Consider the following 27,399-nt stretch of genomic DNA (forward strand, 5'->3'; position numbering starts at 1 on the left):
CTGGCTGGTGTAGCTCAGTGGATTGAGCGCGGGCCTGTGAACCAGACGATCGCGGTTCGATTCCCAGTCAGGGCACATGCTTGGGTTGCAGGCCAGTGTCCGGCAGGGGTCAGTTCCCTGCAGGGGATGCACCAGAAGCAACCATACATTGATGTTTCCTTCCTCTCTCCTTCCCTTTCCCTCTAAAGATAAATAAATAAAATAAATAAATAAATAAATAAAATAAAATACATAAAATTATAAAAATTTTTAAAAGTTTACCCACATAATCTATCCAGAAATAAAAACTATATTTTAATATATATTTTTCATGATTTTTATGAAGGTCTGCTGCATATATTTATCTGCCTTTTTCTCTGAATATACTAAAAGTATAATTTTAAATAAAAAATGGGCTATAGTATTTTATATATAAAAAGACTATTTTTTAATTTTTACTTTAAAAAGACAAATGATTTTCATCAATACACATAGTGTGGCTTTGGTCCTAGTTGTCCATCCTGTGGGGAATTGCCTAGAGGTTTTTGTCTGTGCTGGCCTTACAGACCTTTCTCTTGTCCTGACTTTGGACTATCATGCTTAGATCTCAGAAACTATCCTTAGGATTAGATGCAAATTCTTTTGATTAATAAACTCTTCCTATTTGGATTAACCTGTGAGGATATTTATGGAAATTTGTGTTAGTTAAATTAACATTTATGAAAGTTCTACTGAAAAGTAGACATACATTGCAGGTAACTCTTCTTTTTTTTAATTTTTATTTTTATTTAATTCTTGTTCAAGTATAGTTTTCTGTCTTATATTCCCAGCCCTCACCCCCCAGTGCTCCCTACCTCCCTCCCATTTCAGCCCCCACCCCAAGTTATTGTCCATGTGTCCTTTATACTTGTTCATATGAGTCCATCCCCTTTTCCCCTATGATTCTCTCCCCTCTCCCCTCTGGACCACGTCAGCCTGTTCCCTATTTCAGTGTCTTTGGTCATATTTTGTTTGCTTGTTTGTTTTGTTGTTTAGAATCCTGTTAATGGTGATATCATATGGTATTTGTCTTTCATCATCTGGCTTATTTCGCTCAGAATAATGCTTTCCAGTTCCACCCATGCTGTTGCAAAGGGTAGGAGCTCCTTCTTCCTTTCTGCAGCATAGAATTCCATTGTGTAAATGTACCATAGCTTTTTGATCCAGTCATTTACCGATGGGCATCTAGGTTGCTTCCGACTCTTGGCTATTGTAAATTGTGCTGCTATGAACATCGGGGTGCACAGGTTCTTTTGAATTGCTGTTTCATGGTTCTTAGGATATACTCCTAATAGTGGAATTGCTGGGTCAAAAGGCACGTTCATTTTTAGTTTTCTTAGAAAATTCCATACTGTTTTCCATAGTGGTTTTACCAGTCTGCAATCCCACCAACAGTGAACTAGGGTCCCCTTTTCCCCACAACCTCTCCAGCACTTGTTGTTTATTGCCTTGTTAATAATGGCCATTCTGACTGGTGTAAAGTGGTATCTCATTGTGGTTTTAATTTGCATCTCTCTGATAGCTAGTGATATCAAGCATATTTTCATGTGTCTCTGGATCCTCTGTATGTCCTCCTTGGAGAAATGTCGGTTCAAGACCTTTGCCCATTTTTTAATTGGGTCGCTTGTCTTCTTAGAGTAGAGTCATGTGAGTTCTTTGTATATTTTTGAGATTAAACCTTTGTCTGAGGTATCATTGGCAAATATGTTTTCCCAAGCTGTTGCTTCTGTTTTAATCTTGATACTGTTTTCCTTAGCCATGCAGAAGCTTTTAATTTCGCTGAGATTCCATTTGTTTATTCTTTCCTTTATGTCCCTTGCTCTAGGGGACATATCAATAAAAATCTTGCTGGGATGAATATCTGAGATTTTCCTGCCAATGTTCTCCTCTAGGACTTCAATGGTTTCATGGCTTATATTTAAGTCTTTTATCCACCTTGAATTTATTTTGGTGTATGGTGTAAGTTGGTGCTTGAGTTTCATTTTTTTGCATGTAGCTGTCCAGTTCTCCCAACACCATTTGTTGAAAAGGCTATCTTTACCCCATTTTATGTTATTGCCCCCTTTTCCAATATTAATTGACTGTAGGGAGTTGGGTTTATTTCTGGGCTCTCTATTCTGTTCCATTGGTCTATGTGCCTGTTTGTATGCCAGTACGAGGCTGTTTTAACTACAGTGGCCTTGTAATACAGTTTGATATCAGGTATTGTGATCCCTCCTACTTTGTTCTTCTTTCTCAAAATTGCGGCTGCTATTTGGGGTCTTTTATAGTTCCATATAAATTTTTGAAGTGTTTCTTCTATGTCTGTGAAATATGCCATTGGCACTTTAATCGGTATTGCATTGAATCTGTAAATTGCTTTGGGTAGTATGGATATTTTGATGATGTTAATTCTTCCAATCCATGAATACGATATATGTTTCCATTTGTTTGTGTCTTCCTTGATTTCTTTCTTCAGTGTTGTGTAGTTTTCTGCATACAGGTCTTTCACCTCCTTGGTTAGGTTTATTCCCAGATATTTTATTTTTGTTTTTGCTATATTGAATGAGATTTTTTTCTTGATTTCTGCTTCTGCTGTTTCATTGTTAGTATACAAAAATGCCTTTGATTTCTGGATAATACATCAAAAAGATCATACACCAGGAACAAGTGGGATTCATCCCAGGGATGCAAGGATGGTTCAATATTCTTAAATCAGTAAATGTAATACATCACATAAACAAAATCAAAGACAAAAACCACATGATCATATCAATAGATGTGGAAAAAGCTTTTGATAAGGTACAGCACCCATTTATGATAAAGGTACTCAGAAAAATGGGAATAGAGGGAGCATTCCTCAATATAATAAAGGCCATATATGAAAGATCTACAGCCAACATCGTACTCAATGGGCAAAAACTAAAATCTTTTCCACTAAGATCAGGGGCAAGACAAGTTTGCCCACTTTCACCACTTCTATTCAATATAGTATTAGAAGTTCCAGCCACAGTGATCAGACAAGAAAAGGAAATAAAAGGCATCCAAATCGGAAAGGCGGAAACAAAACTGTCATTGTTTGCAGATGACATGATAGTGTACATAGAAAATCCTATAGCCTCTACCAAAAAACTGCTGGAACTAATAAATGAATTTGGCAAAACAGTGGGATGCAGGTAACTCTTCTTACTTGAAAACATTAAAAAGGATTTTTCAAACATATTTTAAAGCTATAGACCTCAGCACTATAAAGATTGCTTCTCCTCAGTAGTACCCCCTTATCCTTGAGGGACATGTCCCAAAACTCCCCAGTGGATGCCTAAAACCCACAGTTAGTATTGAACCTTATCTGTACTATGTTTTTTTCTATACATACATATCTATGATAAATTTTAATTTCTGTAGATTAAAACAACAATAACATAAAATAGAACAATCATAACATTATACGCTAATAAAAGTTATGTGAATGTGTCATTATTAAGTAAGATAAATATTACTTGATCACAAACACTGCACTATTTGACAGTCAGTTCCCTAAGTGATGAACAGTCAGGTAGCATATACAACAGGAAACCCTGGACAAAGAGATGAGTCATGTCCTACGTGCCATGGAGCAGGACGGTCCAATATTTCATTGTGTTTTGAAGAATGGCCCAAATTTTTTAAATATATGAATTATTTACTTCTGAAATTTTTCAATCATAATTTTGGCCACAGTAAGTGAATCCATGAAAAGCAAAACTGTAAAATAGGGAGAATTGCTATATTCCAAAGGATTCTAGACTTTCAGATTCAAAGGAAACTTAAAATTTCTAGTCCCACACCTCCTCACTAACTGTTGTGAATCTGCAAAAATGACCACAGCACCATTTTGCAGTGATGTGATATTTTTAGTCCAGTGCATTACATATGGCTTGTAAATGTTTTGTTATAATATGAGAATTCAAGAACATGTATAAAGTCTTTGGGTAAGTTTTTTTTTCTCCCATGAATTCAGTAGGAAGAAGCAATGAAAATTAAAGGCATAATGCCCACTTTATAGGAAGTAGTATAAATATTATACATAGAAATACCTGTTGACATGGCCTTCAAGTGAGACTGGAACATAAGTTAGCTAACTTATGTAAGCTAACATTTTTGTGGCCTCGGCTGAAATTTTCAAGGTTTGGGCTGCCTTTAGGTAGTGTGTTTTATGTGTTACCTGTTAATAATCTCAGAATCTCTGAAGACTTATACTGGAAGTCTACAGAGTAGTTCTCCCCCTATTATTGTTGACATACAAATTAGCCTGAAAGTTCTTATTCATCTAGGGAATCTCACCACCAGTACCATAAATGTCTACATTTGTATAGAAATAGATTGTTTCAAGAGATGTTAGCCTTACAGATATCTTTTCCAAATATAGTAAAGCAACTTTCTGTTTTAATAAGGACAAGGATGCCTGAGATATCACTATGGAAATTTTATATGAGCATTATGAGTCCTAGGAATTCTGAAAAAGCACCAACATTTCTTCAGAATACAATTTCTAGTAATATTTTCTCATTTTCACTAGATGGGAATCACCAGGTTAAAGAACTCCATATGTGTACCGCGAACCCCTCAACTTCTACAACAAGGTTATTTCCCCTACCTAGGACTTTAATGAAAAGGTGCCTGCAGAATCAGTTGCCACAACTCCCCTGAAGGATTTATTTTGACTCAAATTAATCATTAGACTCTGCACACTTGAACAAAAGATAGCACACAGAATGGCTGCTCTACAAAGATAGCTGTTTCCTGTGTTGGTGTGCACCATTGGAAATTCTGTTTTGTGCAGATATTTTTCCTTTCTTTTACCCGTGTTTTTCCTTAATTTTCCAAATAATGCCAAATTTTATGCCAGATCAGGAAAACGAAGATGTTGACAAAAAATGTAGAGAAAAACAGTGTGAGATAATAGAAAGTGTATATATTGGTCTTTGCCCCCTGGTTCCTGGCACAGAGCCCCTGATTCCTCCCCTGACACAGGGCTCCTAAAAACCTTGTGAATTTCTAAGTGATAAGAACACAAGGAACTTTTTTTGTCTTGAGGCAGCTCTAGGTGGGCTCCTAAATGGGAGCTGGTCACCAGAAAGATCAAGTTATGATTAGAAGCTTGAAATTTCCAACCCCACTCACCAACTTCAGAGAGGGGAGAGGGGCAGGAAATGATGTTAATCATGATTATGTGAGCAAACCTCCATGAAATCCCAACAGTTTGAGATTTGGGGAGCATCCAGGTTGGTAAGCACATGCACATACCAGGAAGATGATGCACCCCAGCTTCACAGACACCGCTGTGGTCAGGACCCTACCAGAGTTCATCCTGTATCCTTTATCACATACTTTAATAAATTAGTAAATTTGCTTCCAGAGTTCTAAGAGCTGCTGTAGCAAATTAAAGGGACCCATGGAAAGGTGATGAGGACACGGGCCCGCAGTGTCTGTGTCATTATGGATGAAATGACATTCACACAGACTACCAAGTGAAGTGGAGGAAAAGGGACAGCATGGTTGTTACAGAACAGAGGTCCAAGAGGGGGCAATATTTGGCCCACCCAGGGATGTCAAAAACTGTTACAGGACAGCAGGGGCCCCCACCAAGCATAGTATACTAATACCGTCCTGACCACCTACTGGGCTCAATTGTTCACCGCCAGAGGTAAGATGTCTCTCAATGCTAGAGATTTGTGAAAAGGAAAGGAAAGGTTTATTTAAAGCTATAGAGACTTAAAGCAGTGACCCAATATCCCCCATTAAATATCAAAGTCCTTTAGGATCAGTCCTTTCCAATTGGAAAGATATCTCTCAATGCCAGAGATTTGTGAAAAGGAAACAAAATGTTTATTTAATGCTATTCAGGCCTAATGCCTTCATTAAAATATTAAAGTCCTTTAGGTTATATACCTACACACACACACACACACACACAGACACCCATGGCACTTCCTTCTCCCCCTGCCCTAATTTGGGGTACTTTAACTCAGGAAAAGAAGCAAAAGTCCAAGATCCAGGCTCCTGCCACCATCCGCTGTGTCACTGTCCGGGCAGTATCTCTAATTAATCCAAAGTAATGTGGCACCTTCTCATGGCCTTCTGGTAAAGAGTTCTTTCACCCTTTTTCCAGGCAAAGTCTCTCCTGCTTCCCAGGCCACAGGGCCAAGGGGAGCACCCCAAAGCCTCGTGGTCCTCTTCTACCAAAGCTGCAGGGGTCTGCACCCTGGCCAAAACTGCATGGTTCTTCTCTCCACCAGAGCTGCAGAGAGGGTAGGGTCACTACTCTGGCAAAGCCCAGTGGCAATTCTCTGCTAAAGCTGCATGGTGCTTCTTTCTACCCCCAGCTGCACGCATCCCCACTATGTCCAAAAGCGTGCGGCTCTCTCACTGCACTGCCACAGCCTCGTGGTTCCCTGTCCTCACATGGCTGTGGGAGTTCCCAGTCTGGCAAACCTGCATGGTACTCCCCCAATGGCTGCTGTGTCTGGGTTTTAAATCCCCATGCCAGTCCAACTCTGCAGCCCCATTTCCGACTCCTCCTATAATTGGCTACATTTGCCAGCATTCATGTATTATTCCAAGTTTACTGGGCTGCCATTGTGAGGCTGGGCAGGTGTGGCCCCATGTCGTGGAGCTGATCATCTCCAAGCTCTCATGCAGGTGCTGTAACTCGGGGGACCTGCCCCCAATTATGTCTTGGATGGAAGTCACTTCCATCCCCCAGGCTCAGAGTATGGCCACAGCTATTTAACTATACAGCCAGTTAAAGGTTATAGATATGTTAAATGACCATGCCAGAGGTTAGCTGCAAAACCATTGCTATGCAAAACAGCTCTCAATGGCCCTGCTCCATTTGTCCCTTCCCCCAACTGACACCTGTGTGGGGGGTAAAGGGTGAGGACATCTTATATGTCTTTCTAATATTTCCTGGATATCTTGAGTTCTGGACCCCATTTCAAATCCATTTTGGGGGCCCCCTCTTGGCTGTACCCTGTTACATGGCTTTTCTCTCATGGGGAGCAAAATCCATGGCCTCCACCATTCCAGGCCTTTATTGGGTTTCTCAGCACATTACATTATGGTCCTCATTTACTATGCACAGGTTGCTTTAGGTGGTCACCTTTTACCGAAAACAAAGGAGCCAATGCAGCTAATCACATCACAGAAAAGGGATATTTACAAATGAAAAGGCAAACGTGGTTGAACTGGTTACTCTCCTCCTTGGAAAGTTTAGCATGGATTTTAGGAAGTTATTTTGCAGTAAATGTTTGCCACTCTGGGGCTGGGCCCACACCACCAGAATGGTCTCCTACAGAAGGGCATGTGGGAACCTTGGACTTACAGCCTATTAGATGGGAGCACAGTTGACAAACTGGATTTGAGATTGGCATGTGAAGTGGGGACAGTCTTGTAGGACTGAGCCCTTAATCTATAAACTGATGCTATCTTTAGGTGGATTATGTTAGAATTAAGATAGAATGTAGGACACATAGTTGGTATTGCAGAATGGTTTGGTGTGGGGGAAAACTTCAACACATTTAGTGAATAGAAGTGTCAGTAGTAAAGTGTTTTATATGAAAGCAGAGAAGACATGAAGGAGGGAACACTAGTTTGTTCTCATTCAAACACAAACAAATATCTTGGTGAAATGGACCTTGTCTTTGAGCTGCCAATTCCCTTACAAAGCTTTTGACTGTAAAGTATGTGAAACTCTTGAACCAGATACTGACCAGATGTTTAACATATTATTGCATCTACTTATTCTTTATAACAGTGAAGGACAAGCCACAAAAATTAATTTCAGCAAGCCTGGAGTATATAGAATTCAGTTGATAAAATACAACCAATCCCCTTTGAAGCTTATTCTGATAACACTGACCTCATGGTGACTAACATGAAATTAAAAGCTACCCTGAAGCCCTCTCTGTTACTAAACTAAAAGATACCTCACAGCATTTGATGGGACTTCTCTGACCCTAAAGTGCCAAATAGTAACATTTGTCCCCCAGAAGCAGCAAAGTGCCTGCTCAGAGTAGATCCTGCAATGAATGCATGGTATAACATAAAGTGAATGAGAGTTCAGATCAGGAACATCTGGGTTTTATTTTCATATGTAGTAGTATGTCCCTAATAAATTAATTAACATAACTTATGAGAATAACATTACATTACAGTAAGAACTTTTAGTCTGAATCTGTAAACCTTTTAAAATTTTAAGTGTATTTTGAGTAAATACATATTGGGCAAATACTCATAAGTGTGCATTCTAGGTGGGAAGAAGCTTGTGGCCTTTAGCTTTTCAAAGGGATCAATGATTGGGAAAGTGTTAGGAATTCTGTGAAAAGTTGCAGAATGTTTATTTAAAAATTTATAGTGCCCCAAATCATTTTTATCACTTTTAGAATCTTTGCTAACTATCTATGTATAATAAAGTGAACTTGCCCCATATCCAGAAAAAAAAGGAAAAATTCCTCTTGAAACTGTTGAAAGTTTCAAGCTGTTTGCATATCAATAGAGATAGAGCAGTCCAACTTCTCAGTTTTTTTTTTTTTTTAACAGCAAGCTTTCACAGTGTTCAGGAATACAGAGTTGAAATTTTCAGGCATCTTTAGGAATCAAGGGACTTGGATAAGGGATCAGATAATCATAGAAGGAGAAGAGTAAGTCTGCATTTCAAAAGACTCCAGTGGAGATCTTCCCGTGGGGCAGGTACCTGTTTTCCTCAAGCCTCCTTAGAAACCTTCTCTGTACACTGCTTGGTCTGGCAAGGCTCATGAGCACATGACAGACCCTGCTCTGTCCTTGTATTTTTATTTTTTAAAAGATTTTATTTATTTATTTTTTGAGAGAGGGAAAGAGAGAGAGCAAGAGAAGGGGAGAAACATCAATGTGTGGTTGTATCTAACGCTCCCACAACTAGGGACTCAGCCCACAACCCAGACATGTGCCCTGGCTGGTAATCAAACCAGCAACCCTTTGGTTTGCAGGCTGGCACTCAGTCCACTGAGCCACATCAGCTCGGGCCCTGCTCTATCCTTTTAATGTCCCTCAGATAATGTAGTTATGTCTCTTCTCTTGTTTCTGATATAGGTAATTTCTCTCTTGTTTGCTTTTTCCTTAGTTAGCCTGTTTAAAGTCTTATTGATTTAATTGATTTTTTTCAAAGAACTAGATTTTGGTTTTACTGATTTTTTCTATTGCTTTTATATTTTCAATTTCATTGGTTTCTACTCCAGTTCATCATGGTATACCTCTTACAACTTAAATAGAGTTGGTAGATTCCTGGAAGGCAAGCAATACCTCTCATTCTTTCTTCTAATCATTTTGGACCTATCATTTAACTTCTCTGTGACTAGGTTTCTTTATCTACAGTGTGGTAAGGATTTGGTTTAATTAATTAATTGCATATTGAAAAGTTATAATAAAAGTCATTTTGTCTCATTACCATTTGGCTGTGCCAGCTAGCTTATGTTACAAAACCTCTTTGTTCTGTTGTTCATGAGTTTACATTTGTAGTAATTACTGTGAACCTTATATTGATATATAGGAGAAAGTATGAAGAGATCTGACTTCATTTGTTTACATGATGAAGTTACTATACAGGGTCCACAGAGAACGTTGTCAGTGGATTATCTGGTTGTATGGATGATTTGGAATTTCAGTACTTCCATTGTTCCAGATAATAAGCCTGCCTTTATAATTCTACTTAATGAGACTGTTACCGAACAAGGGGTCCGAGAGGGGGGCAATATTTGGCCCACCGAGGGATGCCAAAAACTGCTTCAGAAAACAGAGGCCCCTCCCAAGGACGGTATACTAATATCTATTGGGCTCTTCTGTCCGCGGCCAATTGGAAAGATATCTCTCAATGCCAGAGATTTGTGAAAAGGAAACAAAATGTTTATTTGATGCTATTCAGGCCTAATGCCTTCATTAAAATATTAAAGTCCTTTAGGATATACACCTACACACACACACACACACACACACACACACACACACACAGCTCCCTTCTCCCACTGTCCCAACTCCAGGCACCGTAAATCAGGAAAAGAGCACACGTCTGTTTTTCAGGTCACTGACATGTGAGCTGTGTCGCCTATCCAGGCAGGATCTCCAATTAATCCAAAGTCATGTGGCACCTTCCACTGGCAAGAGTTCTTTGTACCAAGTTCCAGTCAAAGTCTCTCCCACTTTCCAGGCCACTCGGCCAAAGAGAGCACCCCAAAGGCACGTGGGCCTCTTCTACCAAAGCCGCACTCCACCAAAAGCGCGCGTCTTTCTTCTTCACCTGGCCACAGGGATCTCCATTCTGGCAAAGCTGCCTGGTTTTCCCTTTTCTGTCTGGGAAAGAGGGGGTCCTAACTCTGGCAAAACCACATAGCTCTCTCTTTCATGGCTAGAAGAGGGGGTCCTAACTCTGCTGAAACCGCGTGTCTCTCCCTCCTAATGGCTACAGGGGTCTATACCTTTCTAAAACAGTATTGCTCTCCCCCCTCACCTGGCCAAGAGGGGGTCCACACTCTGCTAAAGCTACATGGCTCTCACGCAGGCCCTGTCTCAGAGAAGCAGCCTCTAATTACATCCTGGGTATCCGCCACTCACTTCTCCCTGGCCCAAAATATGGCCACAGCTATTTAACATATCTATGAAACCAGTTAAAGGTTATAGATATGTTAAATGACCATTCCAGAGGTTAGGTGCAAAACTGTTGCTATGCAAAACAGCTCTCAATGGCCCTGCTCCATTTGTCCCTTCCCCCAACTGACACCTGGGGGCGGGGGACATCTTAATATTTCCTCCAATATTCCTATACACTTTGAGTTCTGGACACCATTCCAAATCTTTTCTGGGCCCCCTCCTGGCTGCACCCTGTATCAAGACCACACTGTGTAGGTATTATTTAAAGAATCTTGGATCAAGATTACNGAAAGAGGGGGTCCTAACTCTGGCAAAACCACATGGCTCTCTCTTTCATGGCTAGAAGAGGGGGTCCTAACTCTGCTGAAACCGCGTGTCTCTCCCTCCTAATGGCTACAGGGGTCTATACAGCGTGGCTCTCCCCCCTCACCTGGCCAAGAGAGGGTCCGCACTCTGCTAAAGCTACATGGCTCTCACGCAGGCCCTGTCTCAGAGAAGCAGCCTCTAATTACATCCTGGGTATCTGGCACTCACTTCTCCCTGGCCCAAAATATGGCCACAGCTATTTAACATATCTATGAAACCAGTTAAAGGTTATAGATATGTTAAATGACCATTCTAGAGGTTAGCTGCAAAACTGTTGCTATGCAAAACAACTCTCAGTGGCCCTGCTCCATTTGTCCCTTCTCCCAACTGACACCTGGGGGTGGGGGGCATCTTAATATTTCCTCCAATATTCCTATAAACTTTGAGTTCTGGACACCATTCCAAATCTTTTCTGGGCCCCCTCCTGGCTGCACCCTGTATCAAGACCACACTGTGTAGGTATTATTTAAAGAATCTTGGATCAAGATTACGTGTGACTTTCCATTAACTTCGGTATTCTGTTACTTTTTGTAGAACATGTAGGTAACAGTGAACATATCCAAGTTTTATAAGTATCATAACAGAAACTTAAATTATGCACAATAATTCTCTCGTCCTGATTCTAGCCCAGTTTTACGATATCAGCCATCTTCTGTGTACAAACTGTGAGGCCTGGGGTATTCATAGCCTGAAAAACTGCAGGACCAAAGATACTGTTCAACTGTTACATTTTCATTATAATTGGAGGGATTTCAGGTTCAGGCCTTATGGATGTTTTTATTAAAAAATGTTTGGAAAATTAATTTATGCTTTACCTAGTCTGCTGAGATTATTCAAGTTTCAAAATATAAATAAAGTATTGTCACATAGCCAATTCTTCACATCCTGAAAATATATATTATAATCTTATTTAGAAAAAAATATGACAAACGTGTGTTTTAGATAATAAAATAATCTTTATGGATTTAAAAATGCCATAATAATATGACACATTGTCATTGTATAAGTGTTAGCTGTTTTACTTTCTAAATAGCTGGTATTTGATAAAACAAAAATATATGCTCATTTGTTCTATAGAGTTATAGCTTTTCTGTCTGTTGGATCTTTATATTACTAATCTGTTGGTAATAATGAGACACTGTATGAAGTGAATAAAATAATCATTCAATTTTAGGTATATATGTCATGCATACTTTTTGATAGTATCTTCAGCTAGAAGATTCTGGTTATTTCACTTTCATCCCATGTTTTATTTTATGCTGCTGTGGTTGCTAATTTTAATTTCTTTTTAAATTATGAAAGTGAGAAAAAGCGACTACAATGGTAAGAGTTATTTCAATTCAGAGTTGGTTATGAATCCAACGGAGGTCCATTTGGTACTTGGGTGTTGGCCCTCCATCTGTGCCCATCCAGGCCCAAAGGCAATGTGGGCAGCCTACTTTACAGGACAGGAACACCCTAGTGACTTTTCCAAAAAACAGCTTCTAGCCCCTGAATTTTTACTGTTAAAGCAGCTACTGCATTTATTTTAAAAAACTGACATTGTTTTGAGGATAAGGTAGAATCTTGAGAAGCCATTGGCAGGAGTGGAGAGAGATGAAAGATGCTTATTCCCATTTCACAGTCTGCTTAAGCCAACCCTGTCATGCAGCCCTTCAAGTGCTTGTTTCTGGTTTCGAGGATGGAGCAGTAACTGTTTTCTCCTCTGTGCTCCCGAGGTACTCTGTCTGTGTGTCTGTTATAGCACTCATCAGTATGTAGCATTATTTACATGTTCTCCCTCTGGTCTCTAAGCCTTATTAATGTGAAACGCATGTCTTATTCATAGACTTACTTTTATGTTTATGGAAGTTACTGGAAGAGAGTTTGTCTTGTCTTTGCAGATCCCAGATGTCTGCATTAGTAAATAATGCAGACCCTTAATTATGGATCTCTTAATTGGGTCATAATAAAATGTGCCCTAAATTGTATGTTTTTCCCTCTCTAAGCATTATTTACCCTCAGCATACATATTTCTAGTTATCTGATCTTCCTTTTAATATTTTTAAGTTTCGTTACTAGCATCAGTCTCCAGTGCCCAAGCACTGCATTGCAAATAAAACACGTGGAAAAACACGTTGTTACAGAGTTTGTGTTTAATATGTTGCTCCTGTTAGAAACTGTATCTTATACTCCTTGAAGGATGTACAGGACGATAGGGTCTGGGCACTTCTCCAGACACCAGCACTGTACGAGCCTGTGCCGTCACTCCACATCATCTTGCTAATCCCTGTTAGCTGTAGCTATGAGGTTGCTATTCCTTCTCATGCTAACATATATGAGTCATCTTAAATTATATAATGCAATTGTGGTATCAAGAAATATCTGCTATTGTTTATTGTTACATAGAATCAGACATCTGTATAATTTTTTGTTTCTGATAAGGCCTCTAAAATCTGATGATCATAGTACCATTTTGAAATGGTTGTACTGTGACTGATACCTAAAAATAAAACACAAACTACTTAAACTTTGAAATTCTAAATGGAAATAGCACTCATGAGCATATATTATAAAAATGGAGTCATTATTCACCTGGATTGGAGATATCTATTCCTCAAGAAGATACCAAAACAACTTGCTTCTATATAAAAGCCAGAAAAATAATTAATGTTTTTTTAATTCATAGGTACAGTATATTTCTTTGATTCTCTTACTATAGTAAAGTCATATGAAGTATGGCTTAAATTATGTTTTAGTCAGTTTCCCCTTCAGATGAAAGCAAAGTACCAGATTATCAAAGGAGTTCCTGTTTAGAATCTATAAGAACTATCTTGAATAAGTCATTGGATTCATACTGTGATGTTAAATCATGCTTTGATTTACAAAGAAGTGAATAAATTTTACAGGAATACCATCCACACACAGCCTACTGCTAAGGATAAAAAGTTCTTTTCTGGTAACTATGTAATGCAGAGTAAAAGGATTTGACTAGGCATTGAAATGGATACAATAGCAAAACTTAAACTTGCATAGCCGAACATATGGTAAGTTTTCTGAGAAGAAACAAGTGATTTTGAGAGTATGGCATCTTTTAAAATCATAATTTCAGTTGGCAGAGAAAACCCAGTGGGTATGTCTGCAACACCCAGCCAAGAGGAGGAGAAGATCCAAGAGTCAAAAAAACAAAAAGAATTACCACCAGAAAATGAGGCCAGAGGTTCCTTGCTTCCTTCAACTGCAAGTAAGCAACAGCTTTATTATTATGATTATCATCATTATTATTATTATTATTATTATTATTTTAGTTTATTTGCACTGATTTTTTGTGGATAACCTCAAAAATAACACCAAATTATTTTTATCATATAGGTTTCATTATACCACATGAATGTGCTTTTAAGCTGCTATCTTGCTTTTTTGTGCTTTGGTTTTTATATTGCAAAACACATACATTCAAGTTTATTTATTTTTTTTACTTTGAATTCAATGTTACTCCTGAACTTGAAAATAAGGTAGCATTAAATTATGACATCATAATTGGACTATCAACTACAAAATGCCTTAGAAATATATTTTAGAAGTAACAGGAAATGCTCACCAAAGTCTAAACAACAACAAAAATAATCTCCGTTTATTTGATACAGATACTGAAGCATTGATAAAGTACTCTAGGCCTCAGAGGTTTGAATTTTTAGTTTCTATTCTTAGTCTGATCATTTTTCTTGCTCTTAAATGTATTACCTGCAATCTGACTGAGTAGTACAATGAATGATATCTGACAAATTCTGCGCATCAGAATCTAGTCATTTTTGGGTAAACTGACATAGTAACCACAGGCTCTGAACCATTTTTTAAAAAATTATCTTGAGAAATAAATAGATTATATTACCTCGAAAACACTTTTTTTTGAAATCCGTGTTGAGCGTGCTCCCTTTTTTTAGACAGCAACAGGAAATAGATGCCTTTTGCTTACAACCCTATGATCCTATTGCAACAACCACAGCAAGGAGAAATTAGCCTTTTGATTTTTGCTGTATGGACGAGGCCCAGTTTCATATTCTCATGTCATATCATAAATCCATGGAGCAGTGGAACAAATCACACTGCATAAGAAACATGTGCTTAGTTAAATTTTTTACAGAAGGAGAATTTAGTCTTGTGTCAGGAAGTAATGGCACCTCAATCTGGGATGGCTGCCTCTAACAAAATTTGTCTTGGCTGAAAATAGCATACTAGCTGAAATTTCTGAGAATTGATACTTTTTTTACGAGTATAAAAATGTTTAAGAGAAAAATCTATATATCTTATAAAAATGTGTTTCTTCTGGCAAAAGCATTTTTAAATGTTAGCATTGTTAAGTTGTTTAAAAAAAATTAAGGTGTACAATATGTTGACTTGATACATTTGTGTATTGTACTATGATTGCCCATGTAGGGTTAGCTAGTTCTTCTATTATGCCATATAATTACCATTTTTTGTGTGTGATGGGAATAGTTAAGATATGCTCTCTTAGTCACTTTTTTGTTTATAAAAAGATTGTTGTTTATAATCAATATACTATACGTTAGCTCTCCAGATCTTCTGTCTGCTAATTTCAAGGTTGTACCCTTAGACTTCCCTTTTATTTCTCCCACTCCCAACTCCTGCCCTTAGTAACTAACATTTAACTCTCTGTTTTTACAAGTTTGGCTTTTTCTTTGATTCCACATATAAATGATATGCAATATTTCTCTTTGTATATTGCTTAGCATATTGTCCTTAAGTTTCATCTATGAAAGTTGACGTGTGGCAAATTGCAGAATTTCCTTCTTTCTCGTGGCTGAGAAGTGGAATTTCTGGATCGTATGGTAGTTCTATTTTAAATTTTTAAAAAATCCTTCACAGTGTTTTCCATAGTGGCCAAACCAACTTACATTACTACCAGCAGTGCACAAGGATTCTTTTCTCTCTACAACCTCACCAAATCTTGTTATCTATTGTCTTCTTGATGATGGCCATTCTAACAGGTGTGATGTGGTCTCATTGATTTTGACTTGATTTCCCTGGGCTAGTGACTTTGAGCCCCTTTTTAATAACATGCTGGCCATTTGTATATCTTCTTTGGAAAAGTGTTTATATAGTTCCCACAAAAATATAAGGTTAAAAATAGATAAATTAGATGAAGGAAACATCCAAGGCATACTAGGCTCAAAATAAAATTTCTCATTAATTCGTTGTAAACAGACATAATTTTTTAACGTGTAAATAGCAATACAGTAGAAATGTAGAGTGGACCAAAGACTGTGAAAAGAAAGACTAAACTTTACTAATTAAGCTGTTTAATTTATTAACTAAGATATTTGAAGCATTGGTATAGCACATACTTTGTCTTTGGATATTAATTACTGGAAATATAGGTGGTAAAGCTTTTCTAATGCAAATATCACCTGAAAATGGCCATTATTTGTTTAAATTTTGCCTTCTGTGGTTGCAGTAGAAATGGTTTTTATAAGCATCCTTCAGGTGGGGAAAATATCTTTGCATATTAATATTAGTTAGAAGACTGAGCAATTAGATCATAACTCCTTTTAGCTGTCCTCTTTCTACTTCTATCAAACATCTTCAGTGGTTAAAAGATGTTTCTTTGCCCTGGATGATATGGCTCAGTGGATTGAGTGCCAGCCTGGGAACCAAAGGGTCAGTGGTTCATTTCCCAGGCAGGACACATGCCTGGGTTGTGGGTCAGGTCCCCAGTAAGAGGCACATGAGAAGCAATCACCCATTGGTGTTTCTCTTCCTCTCTCTAAAAAATAAATAAATAAATAAAATCTTTAAAAAATTTAAAAAGAGAGAAAATTTTTTAAAAACTGTTTCTTTGAGAAATAACCTCCCTCTTTGTTTTGCAATTTACCTGGCACACTAGGTAGATTTGGATTACATTAGCCATTCATTAAGTCAGTTGAAAGGTTCTTTAGAAAACTTACTTTTATACTCTAAATATGTCAAAACCAACTATTCATTCCTGAAGAATGAGATGTGTTTGTCAGTGTACTTTCAGGATAGGGCAAGGTGTATATAGCTTGGGGGATTAGGTAAGATAGATAAAATAAACCTGATCTCTGTATTCAAAATGCTCAGGTATTAGTAAAAGAAAAGATGAAACTTCTCATCTACATCAAGGGAGACAAACATCTAGAACTTATAATACAATATATAAAATAAATAATGCTTTTGTAGTAGTAAATAGAGCTTTATGTCATTAAATTTGTAGGGTTTTCCTTTAGGATCAAGTTGAGTTTTGCTGCTAGTTTTGTTAGAGAGAGTTTGATGGAGGAATTTTATTTTTGGTAAAGAAAAATTTCAGTTATTGAAAATTTAAAGCATATACAAAAGTAGAGAGAATCAACTAATCAAACCTCATATACTCATTACTCAGCTTCAAAAACTTTCAATATACAGTGGTACCTTGGTACTCATTGTTAATTTGTTCCAGAACTCATGATGAGTGCTGAAACCAACAAGTACTGAATGATGAAGCATTTTTCTCTTGCAGGGTATCATGACTCATTCAAGTTCTAACAAGTACAATGATTCCTGAGCAAGTGCTGAATGCTGAAACATTTTTTCTCATCAAAATGTGATGAGTATAGGGTTTGATAAGTTCTGAAACCAACCAGTACCAAAGTATGACTATATGCCTAATCTTGTTCCCATTACAGTCCTTCACACTATGGCCCATATCACTCCTGCTGAATTAAAGCTAATCCAAAGCTCTATATCATTTTATTCATAAATGTGTTTGAGATTTATATTTTAAGAATGATTAAAGTGTTTGGGATATAATTTTAAGTTTGAAAACATTGCATCTAAAAATACTGGAACCAAGAAGACAAAATTTGATGCTCTGAACTGAAATTTTTTTTATAAATCTTTACTGTAAACTCTTATTTTCACTAATGAGAAGACAAGCCCAGGAAGGTGAATGCAGTTGAAGTCTCATCTCTGAATCAAGGTGAGCCTACTGTGTGCCTGGGAAGTTGAGCAGAACAACAGCAATACTAATCCCTTATTCATCGTATCTCACTGGTGTTGCTGGGAAGGCCTAATGTGTGCCAAAATCTCAGCCACAGACTATTCTCTTTTTAAACCTTTTAGATGCCAATTCTTTAAGAAACAAAGATAACTGAGCAAAATAATATGAAATCTGTTATCATGCTAAAATGTTCCTTAAAGAGAGGGGTGGTTACAGTAGATTTTGTTTATTCTGAAAGAAAATAAAACACATGAAACATAAAGAAAAAATTTTAAATTATCTTTCCTATTGCCCTCCCAAAAGTATCTTAAATATTTATACATATTTATAAATACACACATATATAGGTTATATTGGGTATAAAATTTTTTAGTTAATTAAAGGCAGTAAACATTATAAGCATTTTTCATAGCATTAAATACTATGGGCATCATTTTTTCAAAAATTTTTTTACTTATAACTTACAATGGATACTCATTTATAATTTTGTATTATTTATTTAGAATAACTCTTACAAATGAATTTTCCAGGTAATGAATTATAGTAATTGTTTTTCTTGTTGTGACCTTAATGTTTGTTTCTTTGTAATATTAAAAACAATAGCACTCAATATCCAGAGTGAAGTATAGGTTTTTTTGGTCATGCTATTGTAGTAAGTTAAAATGGGAAGGTAGTATAAATTTTCACTTATTGTAGAAGGAGGATTTGAATGGAACTTTGGTCTGGCAAAAGCAATGTAGAAGTTCACATGAAAAGTGCAGTAATAAGCAATTGTATTTCATGTAATGCTAACCACTTGAAAGTACTTTTTAATGTTGAACAAAATAGCTATTCCTTTTAAATTCTTTTGACCCATGAAAAGTCAATAACCTCTTTTATAAACTAAACCTTGTTAATTTTCCTTAGCATATTTTCTTTTCTTCTTAGTATATTCTTCCTTTATGTAAATATACTATAAAGTGGATTAGCGTTTCTTTTTAGTATATTCTCTGATTTCAGATGTACTTTATGGTTTATACCCATGTATGTTTTTAAATTATTTACCTGTATTAATATTTATTTATTTAGTTTTAAATGTTTGACTTTAAATAATTTTTAATTTTCCAATTACTATTTACATACAATGTTATAATAGGTTCAGGTTTACAACCTAGTGACAAGACATTAAGTAACTTACTAAGTGATCTTTCCAATAAGTCTCACATCCATCTGACACCACACATATTTATTACAATATTATTGACTATATTCCCTATGCTGTACCTTATATCTCCTTGACCATTCTTTAATTACCAATTTGTACATCTTAATCACTTTACCTTTTTCATCCCCTAAACCATCCCTCCCATCTGGCATCCATCTGGCATTCATTAAAATGTTCTCTGTAGCTATGGGTCTGTTTTTTTCTACTTGTTAATTTATTTTGTTTTTAAGATTCATTTATTGAAAAATATGTATTTATTGTTATTTTATCATGCATATTTTATCTTCTTTTTTTTCTTTTTATTCTTGAAGAAGACCCTTTAACATGTTATATAATACTGGTTTAGTAGTGATGAACTCCATTAGCTTTTTCTTCTCAGGGAGTCTCTTTATATGCCCTTGATTCTAAATGATAGGTTTGCTGGGTAGAATAATCTTGGTTGTAGGTCCTTACTTTTCATTACTTTGAATACTTCTTGCCATTCTCTTCTGACCCACCAAGTTTCTGTAGAGAAATCAGCTGATTGTCTTATGGGAGGTCCTTTTTAGGTTGTATCCACTATATGTGGGTGTGGGATCAGGCCATTCTGGGTCTCTGGCCCTCCTACCAGTTTCCATGTGGCTTTTTAAATCCATAGTTGTAGGCCTGCCATTAAGCTGGATTTCAGGCAGTTCTAAATGATGATTGTTCTGTAGTTTAGTTGTAACTTTGATGTGCTTTTGGAAGGATGTTAGTACTGTGTGTATCTATGCTATCATCTTGAGTGAAAGCCATGAATATTTCTTTTAAAATGTGGTTTTCTAAGTAGAAGCATTCTAATTTAAATTGAATGGTTAGAATAATGATATTTCTTTAATGTAGACCCCTTATATATGTTAATATGGTTTTATTTGGAATACATGTTTTAGGCATCTTTATTGCACTCTTACTATATACTAAGATCATTAGAATATTATATTCATAGTATCTTTTTACAAAAAACATGTAACTGATTTTTTGAACTAAATTCAGATATTTACCTTGATATAACTTAGGTTTTTTTATCTACTTGGTATCAGTACAACATTCTAGCATGTTGAGATAGCCTCGGTTATTTCATCTTAATTTCTATTTGTTAGCTATTTTTACTATATTTGTGTTTCTGGTGTTCTACATAAATGCCTACTTATACCATACATCAAGAAACTGACAGACTCATGAATAAAATGAGACTATTCATGTTAGTATTTTAGAAATAGACTTTTACGTTATATGATACCTATAGAGAAAATGCTTTAACTTCTTAACTTTTTCCAGATGATTTTATATTTAAAATAGCTAGTGTTAAATAATGATATTTTTATGACACTGTACTTTCAAATATTAAGGGACATTTGTTTCCAATTTCTGCTTTACATTTTAGTATAAATTAGCTTTCTTAAATATTGTCTTGAAAATCACACAAAAGTTTATACAATTTGTGTTTGATGCTCAGACTCTCTGATAGTAACTTATGCCTTTAGTTGACCTCAATTTTGATCAACTAATGAATTATAGAATGAACTAATTTTTGTTTATTTCTGTGTGTAATTTACATTCTTTCTTCAGAGCTTTAGGAGATCAACAACACAAAGGTAGCTTAGCTTTATTTTATTTCATTTTGTCTGAGTCAAGTTGAGTGGTGCTTAATTAATGTGTTCTGTCATCATCATTAAGAACATTTTTGAGTCATCTGAATAAATTTTAAGTACCATAGATTTTATTTAGGAAACCCTGAAGGATTCAGATGATTAATTCAGAATTCACATCAGATATTCACCCAGCTTAGAATATTTTAAACCTCTAGTCAGCAAAAGCAACTGCCTTTGTGGTTCTCAAATGGATAAATTTATGATCTGAAACTAATGGACTTTGGTTTATTTCTAAATGATCAGGGCATTAGATGGAATTCATATTTAATTGGTAACAGTGCTAACTATAATATATTGTTCTATATTATAGATTATACAATATTAAGCCATGAATTCTGTAACATGAGGCCACCTTGATGATGTGTTATGCTTGTGCAAATGTGTTATGTTTGTGGAAATGTTAGAGCAGGAAGATGAGGCTTTAGAGACCATCCACACATTTGCTGAATAAATCAAACAAGCTAAACACACACACATACACACACATACATGCATGTGTCTGTATTTGAACCCTCCCCAAAACTAAAGCCAAGTAACCGTCATGTCTTGACCCCATTCCAGGGTTAATGTGTCCATTGTACATTGTTCACTAGCCTTCCTGTCTCAGTCTTTCCCTGCTGCATACAGCTCACCCTGTTTCAGACATCTTTCTAATACTCCAGTCACATATCACACCAGAATATAGAATCTTGACTTGTTCCCAGTTGTAAGCACAAGGGTGAGCCCACTTTTGTGCACAGACCCTATGCCTTTTTTGATCTCTGTCATGTTCAATTACATATCACTTTGTATAGTTCTTCCGTAATGCCTGCTACTTCAAGCCTTTGTACATGCTGGACATGCTGTTCCCTCTATCTGAAATACCCTTCCTTTCTACTTTCTGAAAAAATCTGATTCATTCTTCTACATCTGATTCATTCTTCTAATCTAATCTGATTCATTCATTCTTCACTGTGGTTCCCTCTAAGAGCCTTTCCTTCCCACCTTCCACAGTTACGCACTCCCGCCTCTCTGCTACATTTGAACTTTGTCATATTTCTTTTGTTTCCTATGCATAAGTTTGCGTGTTTGAAATTCAAATATCTATGCCTGTTGTCCTAGGTAGTGTGTGTGTGTGTCCAGAGGTGAGGCTGTCATTATTTATCTTTCAAAATTGTAATCTCTGCCATTAATATTTACAGAGCAATGAACCTAACAGAATACTCAGAAAATAATAGGAAATTACAGTTTTCTTGAATTGAGTAAAAAGGATCATTTTAGATGAGTGAGATATTTATAAGACATTAAGTAGGTGATTAGCATCCTAAAGAGTTTCCTACTGATCACCAGTTACTTGCTGGGACAGACTCATGGATGTGCCATGGAGTTTCTATCAATAGAGATTACACTGTTGTCTGGACTCTAAAGAAATTCCAAGTGTATTTGCCAGGATTCTGATTGTGCTTGACCAGAAATGGCAGTTAGGGTACTCAGGTATTCACATAAAATATTTGAGTTTTTAAAATAGACATTTCATCATTTACTTATTATATGATTTGGGCATATTATTTGGCCTCTGTCTCTTTTTCTCATCTCAACATTGACAACATAATTTGACTTACTTCATGGGTGAAAAATTAATATGAAGCATTCAACATAGATCCTAACACATACTAGAAGCTTAATAAATGGTGATTATTATTATAATGAAAGAAAAATGCTTACAATTATAATGATAGAAATTATCTACAATAGCAGAAAGGAAGCAACTTTGAAAAATAAAGGTAAGTTTTTAGAATGCAGAGTTTTAGGGCACAGTATTTTATTTAAATTTTAAAATGTGTTTATTATAACAGGAAATAACTATCTATTTGCTGGATTTGTTGCTATCATTGCTGATGCTGATGCTGTCCTAAGATCCTAGGTTCTTCCTGAGTTTGCGTATTGTTTCAAAATAGAGAATTAAATGTAGAAAGAGTCTTGGCTCCCTCTTAACCATTTGATATAAGGAAATTTATCTCATCACCTAAGTATGTAATAGATTTTTACCTGGAAATATCAGTTAGGAATTAACATGCAGTTGTTGGGGCAATTTAGACAACCAGTGAAGAGTAGCTTAGGAGATACTCTCAGTATTTCATCTCCTTAAGGAAGCTAAAGGGTAAAAGGAGTGCAGAGAAGACAGTAAGCTGGGAACTTCACTCTATAAGCATCCCTTACAAACAAGGAGTGGCTATTCGGTACCTCCTATCTGATGGAGGCTGCCTTGTGACTGCTGTGCGGGCCCTACCCCGATACACTCACCTGCTCTAAGCACTTCAGGAAACATTTGCATTTGTGAAAATTCTGTCTGTGGTTCCAAATCCTTTCATTGCTCTTTCCAGTAGGGTGCTTTTTTTCTTTTACCCCAGGACTATTTCAGAAAAATTTTCTCTCTCCTCAAACAGCTATTTTTACATCTCATTTGAAGGTGTGTTTTAATTCCACTTTTCTTTTTGCTTTTCATTGCAGTAGTTCTGTCTAAAAATCCATAAACCCAGCACGCAGCTTTATGACAAATCTGTAGACACAGGCTGCAGATTCCAGCGTGCATCCAGGTTGAAGTGTTGATGATAAGTGAGAGATTGCCAGGCATTTCAGCTGTTTATTGTGCTAATTGAATTTTCCTCAGTAGCTCTGTTCCACTTGACAGGAACCTTGCTATGAGGAGATGAACACAAATCAACTCTCTGGAGTTGTAGCAGTTCAGTGCCTCCCTAATCACCCCTCTCCCCCCGCTCTGTTTTAATGCCCTTGGACTCCATATGACAAAGGATTCTGTCAGCCTGATATGGCAGCTGAGCTGCCACTAATGCTTTTTCCCCCCATAGAAGAAATCAGACCTTCCCAGAGCACCAAGACTCTGCTGTCAGAAGATGAATGGAAGGTGTTAGTGCTGACGGGAGACACAGGGACTCAAGCCAACGTCACACTCTGGGTGTATGGAGATGAAGGAGTCACTGGACCAATAAGTCTTAGCAAGGACAGCCCAGAGCAGCTCTTCCTTCCAAGACAGGAGGATGAGTTTCAGGTACACAATATCAACAGTAATATACTGTTTTGAACATTTCAAAGGTAGTTCTATAATACGCAATGATGTGAGTGTGTGTGTGTCCTGTGTAAAACAAATATGTAAGCCTATTAGAATTCCCACAAGTTATCCTAATGCCTATTATAATCATTAAAGAAAACATTTTTTTCTAACATATCTTATGCAAACAAAGAAAGCTGTAGAAGGAAATTGTTTTTTAAAGACATTTTTTAGACCATTGGTTTGAAATTGCCCTTATACATCATCAACTTCAACTCAAATTATAACCAGATTTAGAGATTCTTCTGATAAAGAAAACACTTCTTTGTATACTTTAAATGTTGGCCAGCTGAGCTGTATGGTGTGAACTCATTTTCTTGACATCTTCAGAGGCTATATTTTGAGGCTTTGTCCATGCCTACTTGATTATTTCCTTTATTTAGCATCAGAAAACACTGAGCTGCATTGTTTTGAGGATTGCTGGTTGCTTCCTAGTTCCTCAGGGCTTTGGACAGACTTTAATTAGGACAATTACATTCCACTTCACTAATTCACCCCACCCCCACAGGGTGAGAGCTGTTAAACATCAGTTGTGCTCCCTGGAGAATATGCCTTCTGAGCATAAGACTGTATAGAATGACTGAGGCCAACTCAAGTCACCTGGAAGCCAAGGCTGTTTGAAGCTGCAGGACCTACCAATCTCTAACACACACATGGTTCCTGCATCTTCAGAACAGAGCCTGACATATTACTGTTGAGATAATTTAATTTTAGTACAAAAAGCTGCCATGCAGTAGTGAAGGAACACTTTCGCTCAATGCAGATATGCACTTCAAAAGATGATTTAAAGATTGTTTAGAATTGACTATACATATGTTATGGTTAGAACACTAGGCCACCCCACAGAGGTTTACGATGATCCATACTGTGCCTTATGATATATGTGTTTGTGTGGTAGTAAATCCTGTCAAAGGTTTTCTGAAATAATTTACCTAGAGTCCAGTTTTGGAAAGGATAGTATAGATTCTCAGTGTTGATTGCACACTCAAATTAGCTGGGGATCTTTAAAAACTACTGTTTCCTGGTTCCATTGTCTAGAGAGTCTGGTTTATTTTGTCGATGGTGCAAGCTGGGGACTGAGGTTTTTAGAAGCTCCCCAAGAGCAGTCTAAAATGAAGTCAAGGATGAGAATCCCAGTTATAGCACTAGACTAAAAATCACATAAGCTGGATTGGGGTCCTAGCTCTCCAATATATTCACTATGTGACCTTGGATATATCACTTATTTTCCACAGGCCACATTATTATTTTTTTATATAGGATAGAGGCATTTATATGTGTTTCTTTTTTCTAAATTTCAAAGTGGTCTGATGACAAAAAAGAAATATATATATATAGATACACACACACATTTAGAAATCTTATTGACCTACAGGAAATGTAGTAAATTGTTAAGAACAGAGGTCTTGGGTCATAGAGACCAGGTTCAAAGCCAGATTAACTGACCACTCATTAGTTCTGTGACCTTGAACAATTTGCTTATCTTCACTAACCTTTAATTTCCTTTTTGGTAAAAAGGGGAAGTAAAATACTTACTAAAAAGGCTTGTTGTAAGTTTAAAAGAGTGTCTGGGGATGTAGGTGATATGCACTGTATCTGGTAGATGGGAAATGCTCTATGAACATTACAATTATTGAAGACTCTCTCAATCCTGGTCAATGGAATCAGCACATGTTTTCCTCTAGCTTCTCATATTTACTGTGGAGTGAGGCCAGGGACTTCTGCAGTTCTAAGCTGCTACTTTAATGGTAGAGATCAAGGATGGGTATTAAAGCCCTAAGGAGTCTAGTGCCTTGTGGACCCCAGTAGCATGGACATCACCTGGGAACTTGTTAGACATGCCAAATCTTAAGCCCCACACTAGATCTACATTTTAACAAGATCTCCATGTAATTTTTATATACACTAATGTCTGAGCAGCACAAGTCTAGAGTTTAAGGCAAAGTACAACTGGGACCTCTTGATATATGATAATCCCAAATTAGGACTAGCCATCTCATTCCTATCTACACTCTCCTCTGTGGGCATTGACTCCCTTGTTCTTTTTCACCATCATCATTTGCCACTTCTGAATTAGCCTTTCATTTTTTCTTCTTTTTTCCAATCCTGGAGTGAGCACATAGCCATTTTTTCAGGACAGTGGGATACTTCTGGTCAAACAAGCTTGGTTTTGAATTTTACTTTACTCTCAGCTATGTAGCCATCTGCATATCCTTAGACAAAATACTTAACCTTTTTTTTCATTTTAAAATATAATTACTGATTATACTAGTACAGTTGTCCTATTTTTTCTTCCCTTTTATTCCACTCTACCCTGCTCCTCACTCTCACCAGTATTCCCCCACTTTAGTTCATGTCCATGAGTCCTACATATAAGTTCTTTGATTTCTCCATTTCTTATATTCTAAACCTCCCCTTGTCTATTTTGTACCCACCATTTATGCTTCTTATTCCCTGTACAGTTTCCCCCATTCTCCCCTTTCCCCTTCCAGCTGATAACCTTCCATGAGATCTCCATCCTGTGATTCTGTTCCTTCTGTAGGTGTTTGCTTAGTTTTTTTTTATGTTCAGTTGTTTATACTTGTGAGTTTATTGTCCTTTTACTGTTCGTATTTTTTATCACCTTCGTTTTCTTAAATAAGTCCTTTTAACAATTCATAAAATAAGGACTTAGTGATGATGAACTCCCTTAACTTTATCTGGGAGGCGCTTTATCTGCCCTTCCATTCTAAATGATAGCTTTGTTGGAGAGAGTAATCTTGGATGTAGGTCCTTGACTTTCATGACTTTGAATACTTCTTTCCAGCCCCTTCCGGCCTGCAAGGTTTCTTTTGAGAAATCAGCTGGTAGTCTTATGGGGACTTTTTGGTAGATAACTGTCTCCCTTTCTCTTGCTGCTTTTAAGATCCTCTCCTTTTCTTTAATCATGGGTAATGTAATTGTGGTGTGCCTTTGTTTGTGCATCCTTGGGTTCAAACTCTTTGGGACTCTCTGAGCTTCCTGGACTTCATGGAGATCTATTTCCTTTGCCAGATTAGGGAAGTTCTCCTTTATTATTTTTTCAAATCAGTTTTCAATTTCTTTCTCTTCTCCTTCTGGCACTCCTACAATTCTGATGTTGGAATGTTTAAAGTTGTACCAGAGGTTGCCAGGCCTCTCCTCATTTTTTGAATTCTTGTTTTTTCATTCTTATCTGGTTGAATGTTTATTTCTTCCTTTTGGTTCAGACCATTGATTTGAGTCCAGTTTCCTCCCCAACACTGTTGGTTCCCTGTACATTTTCCTTTATTTCACTTTGCATAACCTTCACTTTTTCCTTTATTTTGGGATGATACTCAACCATCTCTGTGAGCATCCTAATTACCAGTTTTTTTAAATTCTGCATCTGATAGGTTGG

The 27,399-nt window shown here is 36.8% G+C and overlaps 1 protein-coding gene across 1 annotated transcript in view; it reads left to right on the top strand.

The window, feature by feature from the left end:
- RP1 (RP1 axonemal microtubule associated) overlaps positions 1-27,399 on the top strand; it is a 301,141-nt gene that overhangs the window by 136,018 nt on the left and 137,724 nt on the right. Inside the window, exons 17-19 of the mRNA XM_037031824.1 lie at positions 14,117-14,248; positions 17,951-17,998; positions 23,743-23,942. Of these exons, the coding sequence (XP_036887719.1) occupies positions 14,117-14,248; positions 17,951-17,998; positions 23,743-23,942 (380 nt within the window). The remainder of the gene's footprint in view (positions 1-14,116; positions 14,249-17,950; positions 17,999-23,742; positions 23,943-27,399) is intronic.

This window comes from Sturnira hondurensis, unplaced genomic scaffold, assembly GCF_014824575.4.
Source record: "Sturnira hondurensis isolate 20B ecotype Veracruz unplaced genomic scaffold, ASM1482457v3 Scaffold0021209, whole genome shotgun sequence".
Classification (NCBI taxonomy): Eukaryota; Metazoa; Chordata; class Mammalia; order Chiroptera; family Phyllostomidae; genus Sturnira; species Sturnira hondurensis.